At 44.8% G+C, this 15409-nt stretch overlaps 1 protein-coding gene across 1 annotated transcript in view; it reads right to left on the bottom strand.

Moving 5' to 3' along the window:
- LOC147109099 (latent-transforming growth factor beta-binding protein 2-like) overlaps window positions 1–15006 on the bottom strand; it is an 817740-nt gene extending 802734 nt beyond the window's left edge. Inside the window, exon 1 of the mRNA XM_086002712.1 lies at window positions 13940–15006. Coding sequence (XP_085858838.1) covers window positions 13940–14664 — 725 coding nt within the window. The 5' untranslated portion in view covers window positions 14665–15006. The remainder of the gene's footprint in view (window positions 1–13939) is intronic.
- Between the last annotated feature and the right edge of the window lie 403 nt (window positions 15007–15409).

Genomic DNA, 15409 nt, shown 5'->3' on the forward strand with positions numbered 1-15409 from the left:
AATCCATATTTGCTTTGTCCGATCCTGTCACTGTTTTCCAAGTGCTCTGCTATTACATCTTTTATAATGGACTCTAGCATTTTCCCCACTACCGATGTCAGGCTTACCGGTCTATAATTCCCCGTGTTCTCTCTACCACCTTTTTTAAATAGTGGGGTTATATTAGCTACCCTCCAATCCATGGGAACTGTTCCAGAGTCTATAGAATTTTGGAAGATGACCAGCAATACATCTACAATTTCTAGGGCCACTTCCTTAAGTACCCTAGGATGTAGATTATCATGGCCTGGGGATTTATCGGCCTTCAATCCCTAACACCATTTCCCTACAAATACTGATTTCATTCAGTTCCTCCCTCTCATTAGACCCTATGTTCCCTGACATCTTTGGGAGGTTATTTGTGTCCTCCTTTGTGAAGACAGAACCAAAGTATGTATTTAATTGTTCAGCCATTTCTTTGTTCCCCATTATAAATTCCCCTGATTCTGACTGCAAGGGACCTACGCTTGACTTCACCAATCTTTTTCTCTTCACATATCTATAAAAGCTTTTACAGTCAGTTTTTATGTTCCCTGCAAGCTTACTCTCATATTCTATTTTCCCCCTCTTAATTAATCCCTTTGCCCTCTTTTGCTGAATCCTAAACTGCTCCCAATCCTCAGGTTTGCTGCTTTTTCTGGCCAATTTATATGTCTTCTCCTTGGATCTTATGCTATCCCTAATTTCCCTTGTTAGCCATGGTTAAGTCACCTTTTTTGTTTTATTTTTATGCCAAACAGGGATGATCAAATTCTGTAGTTCATCCATGCAATCTTTAAATGTTTTCCGTAGCCTAGCCACCATCACCCCTTTAAGTAACTTTCCCCAATCCATCCTAGCCAACTCGCGCCTCATACCATCATAGTTTCCTTTAATGAAATTCAGGACCCTAGTCTCTGAGACAAGTACTTCACTCTCCATCTTAATGAAGAATTCTATCATATTATGATCGCTCCTCCCCAAGGAGCCTCGCACAACAAGATTGCTAATTAATCCTTTCTCATTATATAATACCCAGTTTAAGATGGCCTGATCTCTAGTTGGTTCCTCGACATATTGGTCCAGGAAACAATCCCGTATACACTCTAAGAATTCCTCCTCCACAGTATTTGTTACTAATTTGGTTAGCCCAATCTATGTGTTGTTTAAAGTCTCCCATGATAACTGCTGTGCCCTTATTGCACGCGTCTCTATTTTCCCATTTAATGCCACCCCCAACCTCAGCATTACTGTTTGGGGGTCTGTATACAACTCCCACTAACGTTTTCTGCCCCTTGGCATTTCTCAGCTCTACCCATACAGATTCCACATCACCAGAGCTAATATCCTTCCTATTGTGTTAATCTCCTCTTTAACCAATAATGCTACCCCGCCTCCTTTTCCTTTTTGCCTGTCTTTCCTGAATATTGAATACCCCTGGATGTTGAATTCCCAGCCTTGGTCACCCTGGAGTCATGTCTCCGTAATCCCAATTATATCATATCCATTTACATCTATTTGCGCAGCGAATTCATCCACCTTATTACGAATGCTCCTCGCATTAAGACACAAAGCCTTCAAGCTTGTTTTTTTAACACTCTTAGACCTTTTAGCATTATTATTTACTGTTTCAAGACCAGGGACTTGAGCACATAAATCTAGGCTGACACTCCCAATGCAGTGCTGAGGGAGCGCTGCACTGTCGGAGGTGCCGTCTTTCAGATGAGATGTTAAACCGAGGCCCCGTCTGCTCTCTCAGGTGGACGTAAAAGATCCCATAGCACTATTTCGAAGAAGAACAGGGGAGTTATCCCCAGTGTCCTGGCTAATATTTAGCTCTCAAATCAACATAACAAAAAACAGATTATCTGGTCATTATCACATTGCTGTTTGTGGGACCTTGCTGTGTGCAAATTGGCTGCCGCGTTTCCCACATTACAACAGTGACTACACTTCAAAAAGTACTTCATTGGCTCTAAAGCGCTTTGCGACGTCCAGTGGTCGTGAAAGGCGCTATATAAATGCAAGTCTTTCTTTCTTTCTTTCTTCTTTAATCCATCTTCACAGGGTGAATACAAAATTATTTATTGATCAGTCCATTTATTTACTTGCTTTTCAGGAAGTAATCAAAAACACTTAGTTCACTGTCTCTGAATATAGCTCTCACTAACTTCTTTCCAAATCCTTTCAACAGAAATATGTACCTCATCCTCTTACTGCCACCCAACACTCCAAGTTGCAACAGCAAAACTTCTGTGCAATGCCACAGGTCATGTGCTAGTATATAAAAATGTTGAGACATATCCATCATACTTGAGGCATCACATATTGTACTTGCAAATTTCTGTGTCACACTAATAAAAAATATTTAAAAAACAAAAGCCAGTCATCGACTTCAAGATATGCTGTACCATAATTAAACTCAAAATGACCTCAAGATGTAACTAGCTACAGCAATAATACCTTTTGGCGTTAACAGGGCAGGCAAGGTTCAATGCAACTCCATCATAGCAGCTAAACAGTACATTGCAAATTACAAGGTATAATGCTCCTGTCTTGATAAAATATTGTATCCTTTAACTTACTCTGGATAGTGCCATGGGAGATTCACTAGTCTTGTTAAAAATATAAAAAAGAAAGACAGACTTGCATTTATATAGCACCTTTCAGGATGTCCCAAAGTACTTTACAGCCAATGAAGTACTTTTTGAAGTGTAGTCACTGTTGTAATGTAGGAAACGCAGCAACCAATTTGCGCACAGCAAGCTCCCACAAGCAGCAACGTGATAATGACCAGATAATCTGTTTTTGTTACGTTGGTTGAGGGTAAATATTGGCCAGAACACTTGGGGTTAACTCCCCTGCCCTGCTCTTCTTTGAAATAGTGCCATGGGATCTTTTACGTCCACCCGAGAGAGCAGACGGGGCCTCAGTTTAACATCTCATTCGAAAGACGGCACCTCCGACAGTGCAGCACTCCTTCAGTACTGTACTAGAGGGTCAGCCTAGATTTTGGTGCTCAAGTCTCTGGAGTGGGACTTGAACCCATGACCTTCTATCTCAGAGGTGAGAGTGCTGCCCACTGAGCCCCGGCTGACAAGGACTGAGTTTAATATGACTTCAGAGCTTAGAGCTGCATTCGTATCTTTTATGATGTCATCTGACTCCTTCATTGAAATTCCCTCTGTTTAATATACATTGCACGAAAGCCCATTGTTTTTCTGGATGCGTAGTAAGTTACTAATTAGGCAGTCAGAGTTGTAGAGAGAAGTGGCAGCTTCATCAGACTTCAGGAGAAGGCAGCTATTTACACCATATGTGATCTTGTCATTTCCATTAAATATTTTTCATATTTCATGGAAATGACTTCATCACATCACATTTTAATTACAGGAACTATTTTGCTCCTTTGAAAATCCGTTTGAAGAAAATATTTCAAACATGTGTTCAAATCTGCATCACACAATAGCCTAATTAACAATCGCAGTGCTTCCAGCTGCACAAGAAGCAAATCACAAAAGGAACATATCGTGCACCATTAAACCCATCTTTTTTCCTTAACCACTTTACCCAATTAAAGAGTGAGTCTCACCAGCAGGACTCCTTTTAAAAAATCTCAAGTCATTATGATTAACTTCGAGGTGCTTTTGCTTTTTTGCTTTGTCCATTTTGTTGTTGATGGTGAACTCCTTAGTGCTACTTGTTTAAATTGGAAAGCGTGATATAAACAGAAAACAGAGTGAATATCTACAGGATATGATTTGTGCCTCCCTTGTGGAGCTCACTGTAACTCACTTGGAAATTCATCAAGAATCGTCAGATCAACCATTTCATGGGCAGAAGTCATCCCCCCCCCTCCCCCCTTCCTCCCCATAGATCTTCATAACGAACGTTTTCTATTTCACCATTGCCTCCAACGTTTTGGGCGGCAGCTGTGCTGCAGTTTTTAGATGCTTACGCGTTACAGTGAGATTTTGGGCACAAGCTTCAAGAAGGTTCAGTGGTTAATTTTCATAGTGTCATGGTACATCAGCAATTGGGCTGTTTGATGCTGTACTTGCTGGTTCTGTTCAATATTTCAAAGCCACAACTTAATTTAACAAAGCAGTTTGAGGCTACAGCTGTTCAGCCGTTAAACTTGTTTAGCTGTTGCCAAGCCCAACTCCATTGAGGCTATTTTGATAAATAGACAGCTTATCTGAATTGTTTGTGTGTGTTTTGCGTTTGAATTAAACTTTTGTTGGATCTAAAAGTGCTGGCTGCTCAAGACAGATGGATGTTCAGTACCTAGGTTACTTTTCACGTCGGACATTGGATTCATATGCTAATTCGACATCTGTTTTACTACTGGGTCATGGAACAGCCTCATTCGCATTGAGGAGTGGTTTTATGAACCAGTGGGTAGAAAAAAAATAAACACCACCGTTGATTCCCCCCCACCCTCAACCCCCCTCGCCAACCCACCCCATTGTTTTCCAGCACAGTGGATTTTACAGTAATTCCGCTGTCTGTACTGGATAATGAAGATTAAACAGAAAATAAAATGAAAAATGTAGTCTGCAACTAATGCAACAAAAAAAAAATCACGGTATGAGGAAAGTAAGCCAAATGTGGTAGGGTGAGAGCAGACGAGGCATCAGCAACCACGTTTTTGGAGTGTGTGGGATTTGGCACCCTAGTCTACCTCCCAATTTATACTGGCAAGAGTCCATCTAGCTCTCTATTGGCCTAGGCCTGATTCCAAGGGCTGCAGTGAGTTCAGGTTGATTTGGTGATTGGGAGTTCATCTAGTTTAGAATACAAAATGGAGATTGGAGGCGCCCCCATTTACTTACGAATCTAACCTCTAAAGACTAAACAAGATGTAACAGATAAGACTGAGGTGTTTCTATATAGCTGAGGCCAGGAAGACCGGCATAGCTGAGATTGAGAGGCTTTTCTCTATAGCTAAGAAAATGTAAGATTTTAGCACTGTATGTAGCTAATGTTGTTAGGAAAACTAATGGGAAACAGATAATCAAACTGAAGATTTTATACCCTTTTTTCATTGGCGAGCAATTTTTAGTTCAAATTGTCTTTATTCAAACTGAATTTATTAATTCCAGTTCATTCAACATATGCAGTAGAATTAATCTCGAAAAACCTAGAGCAGATAGGTTAAATTTGTGTATACTGAGGCCATGCAGACTCTGGTCTCCACCATTTCTTGCAGCTTACTAAGCTTGAAGGAAAGACATTGATGGGGTTTCCAAGATGTCGAAGCATACCTGCAGTTTGCTCTCCTGCAGATTAGTGGGGTTATTGAGGCACCGCCCTGTGCGAGTTGGCAGTATCACCATGGGAGAGGTGCATGCTGCCTCTCTCAGGATATCAGCTCGCTTACTCCCCGCCACCCCCTCGACCAGGATCAATCCGAGGCCGTAGTCTAAAAATTAGAGCCAGACCTTTCAGGAGTGAAATTAGGAAACACTTCTACACACAAAAGGTGGTAGAAGTTTGGAACTCTCTTCCACAACGGCAATTGATGCTAGATCAATTGTTAGTTTTAAATCTGAGATTGATAGCTTTTTGTTAACCAAAGGTATTAAGGGATATGGGCCAAAGGTGGGTATATGGCGTTAGGTCACAGATCAGCCATGATCTCATTGAATGGCGGAACAGGCTCGAGGGGCTGAATGGCCCACTCCTGTTCCTATGTTCCTATGTCCTGGTGCCGCAAAGCCAGGTGGGCCAGTCTTCCCCGTCTGCAGCCAGGCATTCTCACTGCCAAGCTCCTCGAGGTCACTGGCCACAGCCTTCCCAAAATCCCTCACTGGCAACAGAGCAGCCTTGTACACCCCAAACTGATGCCGCTCGGGGAGTTCTTCATAGGAGCGCGAGAGTAAGAAGAAGAGCATTTAAGACAGGCACTAGGGGGTTGCACCAGGGTGAAGAGTAGTTCATGGCAAGTGTAAAGATCACTGTAAATTACATTACTTTTTGAACTTCTTGTTGTGCAGAGTTTATTTGGTGAGTATTTGATGATCACGCAATGTGTTCTGTCTGAAAGCCCCATGTTTATTTGGGATCACTGCAGTCCTAAGGATGGCGGAGGACTGATGTTGGAAGGGACTGTTGGTGCAGGGGAATAGTAAGTTTTCAGCCAGAGCTCTCCTGGATGAGTTGCTTTCAAAGAGCTCTTGCAGCTGACAGAATAGGTAGGCCTTGCTCTTCCTCATCCTCCTCACTGTCTTCCTGTTGCGTATACTCCTCCGCCTTCACATCTTCCTCTGCAGTTGGCTCGATGGGTTGGCCCCTCTGGATGGCAAAGTTGTACAGCTTGCAGCGGACAATGACAATCCTGAAGACTGTCTGAGGACTATACTGGAGGACACTTCAAGACCAATCTAGGCAGCACAAGCATTGCTTTAGGAGGCCTGTGGTCTGTTCTATCAGGGCTCGAGTGGAGGCATAGCACTGATTGCATCTCATCTCTGCATCTGTGCTTGGGTTGCTGAGAGGTATCATTAGCCAGGTCTGGAGAGGATAGCCTTTGTCCCCAGGCAGTCAGCCTCTGACCCGATGTTTGGGATGAAAGGGAGGAGTGATTGAGGACTGGCGCAGGATAAAGACATCATGTCTGCTACCAGGAAACATGGCACAGGCCTGCATAATGTGCTGCATGCTGTTGCATGCTCAGTGAGTGAAGTCCCTTCCTAATCATATAGATTCCAGGCTCTTCTACTGGCACACGCAAGGCAATGTGTGTGGAGTTGATGATGCCCTGTGACGTAAGAAAATTACTTGGCACGTGGTCTAAGCATTAAACAAAGCTTTAATCAACTGTTTTACAACATGGAGGTCTAGTTGAGTCCGTCACTAGGTCCTGTTAAGAATGTCCTGCACAAGCTGGGTCTGTGCCCGAGTATTTATACTCTCCCTGGACAGCGCCACCCGCAGGCCGCTCAGTATTATTTCATAAGTCTTTCTTTCATGAATGACTGATTCATGTCACCCTGCACCTGGGTGAATTCTGCAATCTTAGCAAAGCCCAGAGCCCTGTCATCCTGCTTCATGTGAAGGATATGAAGTCATTGGCTTTGAGCACATCCGTCATCTGGCGAATTCAGAACAGACGAGGCTATGTCACCTTGCACGTGACCTGTAGTTGGTGCATCAGGTGACAGAGCTCTGTGGCAGCCTCCCTGGTAAAGCATAGCCTCCTCACACACTGCTCCTGGGCCTCTCTTGTCAGCTGCCCACCTTCTGCCTCTCCTCTCCACAGTTACAGCTCCCTGGACTCTAACCTGTTCCTCCTCCTCCTCTTCCGGGCACAATAGCAGAGCAAGCACCAAACCCATTGAAGCCAATCAAAAGTATACCAGAAGCCGCTGGACAAAACCTTTTGCTGACATACCAAATTACTTTTACAAACAATTACTGTCAGTTCCAGCAGTCAAAACTCCCCAAAAAGCTCAAAAGCAGCACACTAGCAGTCCCAATAAACTAACCAGTGATTTACCTGAGAACAGCAGATGATCCCTTTAAATGTCACTGAAGATAGTTGCTCATGCCCATGAGGCCTGTGACTAATACAGAATTGACAAGTAGGATGCCAGAGCTGTTGAAAAGGGCATTTGGGTCCCAAAACAAGTGCAGGACCATAACTAACATGCTTAAAGAGACGCCTGTCAATTTCAGGAGGACATGCTGGATGCCTAACAGAAGAACCAATTAAAGGTGGCGATGGGTGACTTCTGTGAGCCAAACGAGATCATTTTTGGAGTTCCCCAGCCGCCCACCCCCATAATGTCTATTCCAATGTTTTTGGATATCAAAAGAAGACGGCTTATTTTCTGTGCGTGAAGCTGGCATTTAACCCCATTTTATCATTTGTTTTTCATACTTGGAGAATAGTGCGAAGTAGCGGAAGGATTCACAGACTGATCAACAGACTGACTGGCCGTGACGTGAATGCTCTTTCCACGCCCGTAACCATCCTTATACCAGTCGTTAGGAAGAGTGTTATGGGCTCCCATAACCCATATGATGAGGCGGAGGGGGGCTTACCCACACCCACTGGTCGCGAGCATCCCACTGGATGCCAACTCAGATTTCAGAGCCGGCGCTGGGACTGTCTGTGAGCAGGGGTTTGAAACCCTGCACCTTCTGAGCCAGAGGCATGAACGCTACCACAAAGCCAGCGACTCACTCTCCCATATTATGCGATAGAAAGTGACCAATACCATGATATATAAGCAAAAATGCTTCTTAATTCTTATATCGTTTTTCTGTGTTGGTAGTGATTTTTGAATATTTCTTTTAACAACTATTTTCTTTCATGCCCATACATATATTCTATGCTACTACTTTGCAGTACTATTCATCCCTTACCTTTGTGCTCTTCTTTAAATCAGGCAAATTCTTCCAAACCTCTAAAATAATCCTGTGATTGTGAGTCGTTCACCCGTGGCACTCTTCCAATAATATGCAGCCGTGCCCTCCAACACTATTTAAATATTTGGGGGCTCTGCTTCCCCCACAAAGATCTGCTCATGTTTGTCCATAATAGAGTTTACTAGCATCCCTAGGATCCAAACGCTAAATACGATTTTCTGAAATTGCCATTGTGTGTTCTACAGATTAATACCAGTGAAGTGGCTCATTAGCTCCTTGAAAAGCACTAAAGGATCGTTATTATAGGTGTGCCACCATTGCTTGCTGTTGTATTCCTGTGAAAGAAGTCGCATTCTCGGGAATTGCATGTTTTAAAATCATGCCTTCCCGTGATTTCTTTGGAAAATGTAAATTAAGATGAAAGATAAAAAATGTTCTTTTTTTGACAAAGGAAAATGGAGAATCTAGCACTTTGCTGTTATTTTACGCATAGTTAAAAGCAGGGAGGGGAGGGCGTCACATATATTACATGGCTCAAAATTAAACTGTTCCATTGGAACCTGTTCTTTTAGCAATCCATCGGTGGCAGTAGGAGTGTGATCCATTTGATGAACAATCTGATCTACTCCTGTAGCAACACATGATTCTCTCATATGGAAAACTTCCTGCTTAGACCTTTCGCAACCTACTTTTAACAAATCGCTCTCTATAAGATGTGATCGCACTAGAGAGGGTACAGAGGAGATTTACGAGGATGTTGCCAGGACTGGAAAATTTTAGCTATGAGGAAAGATTGGATAGGCTGGGCTTGTTTTCTTTGGAACAGAGGAGTTTGAGGGGAGATTTAATTGAGGTGTATAAAATTATGAGGGGCCTAGATAGAGTGGATAGGAAGGACCTATTCCCCTTAGCAAAGAGGTTAATAACCAGGGGCCATAGATTTAAAGTAATTGGCAGAAGGATTAGAGGGCAATTGAGGAGAACCTCTTTTCACTCAGATGATGGTGGGGGTCTGGAACTCACTGCCTGAAAGGGTGGTAGAGGCAGAAACCCTCATCACATTTAAAAAGTATCTGGATATGTACTTGAAGTGCCGCAACCTACAAAACCTACTGGAATTTTTTGAGGATGTAACTAGTAAAATAGATAAGGGAGAACCAGTGGATGTGGTGTATTTGGACTTTCAGAAGGCTTTCAATAAGGTCCCACATAAGAGATTAGCGTGTAAAGTTAAGGCACATGGGATTGGGGGCAAGGTATTGACTTGGATAGAGAACTGGTTGGCAGATAGAAAGCAAAGAGTTGGAATAAACGGGTCTTTTTCCGAGTGGCAGGCAGTGACTAGTGGGGTACCGCAGGGATCGGTCCTTGGACCCCAGCTATTCACAATATATATTAATGATCTAGACAAGGGAACTAGATGTAATATCTCCAAATTTGCAGACGACACAAAGCTGGGTGGGCATGTGCGCTGTGAGGAGGATGCCGAGAAACTACAGGATGATTTGGACAGGTTGGGTGATTGGGCAGAAGCATGGCAGATGCAATATAATGTGAATAAATGTGAGGTTATCCACTTTGGTGGCAAAAACAGGAAGGCAGATTATTATCTGAATGGCAATAGATTAGGAGAAGGGGAAGTGCAACGAGACCTGGGTGTTTTTGTGCACCAGTCGCTGAATGTAAGCATGCAGGTGCAGCAGGCGGTTAAGAAGGCAAATGGTACGTTGGCCTTCTTAGCGAGAGGGATTGAGTACAGGAACAAGGATGTCTTGCTGCAGTTGTACAGGGCCTTGGTGAGACCACATCTTGAGTATTGTGTGCAGTTTTGGTCGCCTTATCTGAGGAAGGATATTCTTGCCATGGAAGGAGTGCAGCGAAGATTCACCAGGCTGATACCTGGGATGGCAGGAATGACGTATGAGGAGAGATTGGGACGATTGGGCTTGTACTTGCTGGAGTTTAGAAGAATGAAAGGGGATCTCATTGAAACTTATAAAATTCTGGCAGGTCTGGACAGACTAGGTGCAGGGAGGATGTTCCCGATGGTCAGGGAGTCCAGATCCAGGGGTCACAGTCTAAGGATAAGGGGTAGGCCTTTTAGGACAGAAATGAGGAGGAATTTCTTCACCCAGAGAGTGGTGAACCTGTGGAATTCTCTACCACAGAAGGCAGTAGAGGCCAATTCATTAAATATATTCAAGAAGGAGTTGGATATATTTCTTAAGGCTAAAGGGATCAAGGGGTATGGGGAGAAAGCAGGGACAGGGTACTGAACTTGGATGATCAGCCATGATCGCATTGAATGGCGGAGCATGCTCGAGGGGCCGAATGGCCTACTCCTGCTCCTATCTTCTATGTTTCTATGTAAAGTTATGGACCAAGAGCTGGAAAGCGGGATTAGGCTGGATAGCTCTTTCTCAGTGGCACAGACACGATGGGCCGAATGGCCACCTTCTGTGCCGTAAATTTCTACGATTTCTAGGATTCTATAAGGTACAGGGCAATTTTTTTTTAATGGTGGCTGGAGTGAGTTTTTATGACCTATGTGAGTTATGTAAGTGTTGAGGAAAGAAGTGCAACAAGCAGTCCCAAGTCAGTATATATGTCAGATAAAACTCTCTCCATTGTTGCTCACAAATGTGGCAACAGCCAACGGTAACGTCTGTGTTGGAGAGGGTGTGAAGGAGTGCGTTTCCTCTTGCGTATCTTTTGGACCTATCCCTTAACTTGATCATGATGAACCATGATGCTGTAAGGGGCCAGATCCATCATATCACACCCAACACACTGCATTGTATCTTGGGCCTTCCTGTGGAAGACCCACTGTACTTTTAATTGACCTCCTGTTGTTCTTGGTACATCATTGCCTTCCAGTCTTTGCTGACATGTACCTCAAATATGTGACTGTTATAAACTTGTACTTAAGCTTGTTATTGTTGCAATATTGCTCTCTGCTGGAAATTGTATAAACGTCGACTTCTTTTAGGTATTTTTCCTGTTTGTGTTTTTGATTGTTTTCTTCTTACCCTTGCCTGTTATCACTATTTCATTCAAAATCCCCCCAAAAATAAATAAAAGGAAGACCTATTGTCTTGCAAAATTCCACAGGGATAAATAGAGGAAGACTTGTGCAAAAGCTACAAAAATATTCATTGGTATTTTCAACATTCCAGGAATCACATCTTTGGAGCAACGTCAAAACACTTTTACAAAATGTGTAGCAAAATCGATGACTACTACTGTTTTGGATTCTCGCAATTTAACCTTTTTGGCGTTTTTAACACATTGTTTTTCTCTCCAAGATAACCTAACTCCATAAAAAACCAATCACGGCGCGGGTCTTTAAAGTACATAGAGAAACGTGGAAGAATGGTAGGGAATGAGATCCAACCTGTCAAGTTTCACTTTTTCGCTTCCTGTGTCTATCTATCTCACTGTAAAATAATTTAAACACCATTCTAATCATTTCAATGAGTTTGCAATCAGTCTCATAAAATCTTAATGTTGGCATTGGTCTGACCGTGGCAATGCAGAGACTTGCTGCTTCTCCATGACCTTGGGATAGATGCACACTCTGTGTGTGTGTACATATTTCTTTCAGCCCGTCCCGAAAGAAAAATCTTCTGTTAGTTGCTCCCCCCCCCCTCCAACTTTGTGAAAAGCAACAAGGGCCGTTTGAAACAAGACACTGCGAGGCTTAAGTGATCTCTGTGGGATTGGACTGAGCTCCCTCCTCGTTTGATCTCAAAAAGCTGAAAGAACTTGAGGAAAGTTAAAAGTACAAAACAGCGCCACGCTGCAAAAAAAACATCCAAAAAGACCACAACCCATACAACGAACTCAGCGACATGTCCGAGTGCAGCAATACAGCGTGGGTCGCCTTTGTTTCAAAAAGGATTTGCTTATTAGTCGTATTTGCTTATTTAGGATATGCTTTACTTTGAGGTAATTGTGAAGACTCTGCCGGCTCCTCCTTCCCAAGGCACCCAGAAGAACTTGTTGTGAAGGGGTGCACTTTCGCTATTTATCACCGGTCTTTGGAAACTTGGCATCGGCCAAAGAGCCAGGGCAGGAGATGGCTAATTGTGAATTATAGCCCATGTTTCTCCCCGAAGCAACGAACGAAATGCCTCCCCCCCCCCCCCCCCCTCCCCAGCCTTCCCTCGCAAGTTTGCTGGTTGGCGCCGCCGGTTTTTCAAGAGCATGAAGTCATTAAAGCCGAGGTTTGTGATTTCATTCTGGGGCAGCTCATTAAAGCGGGCTCCCTTTCCTTGCCCTGGAGCCAAACGGTGCACGGGGCGGGAGAGCGTTACCTTGCTGATGGCATTGGGCGGAGAAATGGGAATCTCTGAACAGATTCTGACCAAGTGGACCAACACAAAGCAACTGCCTCAAAAAGGCCAACACTTCTGGAACTACATTTCATTAAAAAAAAACAAAGTCTTGTGTTAAAAGATTTGAGGGTTAGAAAAACTACAATCTCAAAAGAGACTTCGCCGATGTGTATATAGGTACACCTCTAGCACAATCTACACCTCACATACTAAATACCCATCGGCCGTTCTGATCATGTCGGTTCAACTTGACAGCTCAACACAAGCCGCACCGCCGAAAAATAAATGATTTAAAACGATTGCCGAACAAGCAGCCCTCCTGTTAGGACTTATTCATGTGCCCGATCACAAGTCCTGAGCTACTTTAACAAAGTCCTTTACTGTGCGGCTGCAGCGAACCCAGACGTGCATTTGTAATCCATCCAGTTACAAAATGTGAATCGCTTTCTCCGTACACGCGGTTCAATTTTAACTCCTAAACTGCCGTAAAAAAAAAACCAGACTTTGACTCGCCGGTGCATGTGGAGGGAATGGACACGGTAAAGCCAGGACTCCTCGGGGGAGCCGGCGATCAGAAGCGGGGAGTGAGTCAGTTCAGGGCAGTGACTCTAAATTTGATGTTTAGAGTAACAGGCTCATTCTAAATACATCTTTAAACGCCAGTCTCCCGGGCACCGTTGGGAACGGCACCCACCTACAACATAGTGTGTCAACTCTCCAGGAATTTGGGAATGTTAATCTACTGGCAAGACAGAATGGGGGGGGGGGGGGGACCAGAAATACACGTGGAAAGATTGTCTGCACGATACGGTCGCGCCACCTGTAAACCCAGGCTGACACGCTCGGTACCAGTTGAAACTACAGGGAAATAAACTTGAATACAGCGCGGGAAAGAGCAGACATTCGAAAACAATATTCTGGAAGGGCGGGCTAATGCTAAAGTTATCTGAAGGCAGCATGGTTTTTTTTTTAATTTGGAAGGTTTCATTTAATTAAATATAATTTTCAGAATAAATGCAATAATGAAAGAGTGCACAAAGTGAAGATCCGTCGCTGACTTCATACCCACTATTACACCACCCAAGCGGTGGGCGATATCTGTTTATACGGTGCCTCTCTGAGACACAGCGCGGTGCCTGTTTTGGAGTGCAGTGACTATTGTTATGTATGCACAAGCTATTTTTGAATAGGATATTTTCAATTCTCACCCTATCAGTCTCCTGCTGGGTGTACGTTTCCCCGGGGTTTGTCTGGCGATCTGCCTGCTCCTCAACTGGGAAGCGCTCGCCGTCAGCCGGCTCCTCAGATGACTTGAAGACAAGAAGCTGGTCCGGGCAGGTGAAGGCTTGCTGTCGGCGGTGGAAGCGGGATTCCTCTCCTGGGATGCACCAGAACTGCCGGCAGCGTCAGAAATAAAGCCGGCAGCGGGGCGACTGTGCCGGGCCGGGGTCGGTCTGCTGGCCCGGGCTGTCCCGGGATGTATCCGGCCGCTCTCCCGGGATGACACGGCGCTGACCCGGGATGCGATCGGGCGGCTGGCCCTGGCGGAGGCAGGACCGGGTCTCCGGCTGGAGGCTGCGCCGCCGGCCCCGGCGACATTGGGTCCGAGCCGCCGGGCGTTGCTCTCTCGGGAACTGGGCGCTCCGCCGCGGCCAGGTGACACTTGGCTCAGTGTCCGGGACCAGACCGGGACACCGACATCGGCCGACGGCCGCAATGAAGCGGGGTTCCTCTCCGGACCTCGCCGCGCCGTGCTGTGGACTGCCAATCTGGTCCTGGTCGCTGTCAAATTGGAGACAATCCCGTGTCCGCTTCTGTGAGCGGAAAGCTGCGCCGAGCTCCCGCCGAAACCCCTCTGAGACTCGCCCGGCGCAACAAGAAAGCCCCAAACCATCAGTACGGGGATGCAAATCCACAGCCGGCTGCACTCCATCACTCACACCGGATGATTTCGAATTCTTCCTTAATAACAGTTAATTCTGTAAATCCTGCTATAAAATCCCAAGGAAACACACAACCAAAAAAAAAATAACTTTTTTTGAGGGGGGGGGGGGGGAGAGGAAACTCCAATGAAAAGGTTTTCTAGCTCTTTTAATATTTAAAAAATCACTTCCCTAGTCGCTGCACATCCACGTTGGGAGGTTTGCTTGCTTCCTGGGGCCGATTCTGGTGCATGTGGGTGACTGTCAGCCTCCCAGTCACTGACTGTGCTTTAAAAAAAACAATCGGCTCCTGCCTCGCAGTGTTTAAGTGACTCTGGCTTGCCTTTCCGATTCTTTCTGATACAGGCATTACGTACAGAGGACGCTCTCGCCCACTCTCAGTGAACTCTGACGTAAGGATAAACCCTAATTTAGCATCGAAAGGGAAATAGTTTTTTTTTTAAATATATATATGATGATTGCAACACACTCTGCCTCTCGGTGACAGGACGGGGAGGGCCTGTCTGCACAGCACAAGGGCAGCACCAATCGGGAAAGATCAAGGAAAGCGAGAGAGCGCATCGATCACACACCAGTTTGGATCATCATACACTAGTTTGGAATGTGCATCAAAGTACAGCGGCAATATTCGTGCATAATCCTGCAATCGGATGTTTCATCATTGTTCGGTCCCAAGTGACAGATTTGTCTTAACGCACCATTCGCACATAGCTTGGAAGACGGACCATGTTCTAC

This window comes from Somniosus microcephalus, chromosome 12 (genome assembly GCF_052327205.1).
Source record: "Somniosus microcephalus isolate GS21.2 chromosome 12, FLI_Smic_1.0, whole genome shotgun sequence".
NCBI classification, from domain to species: Eukaryota; Metazoa; Chordata; class Chondrichthyes; order Squaliformes; family Somniosidae; genus Somniosus; species Somniosus microcephalus.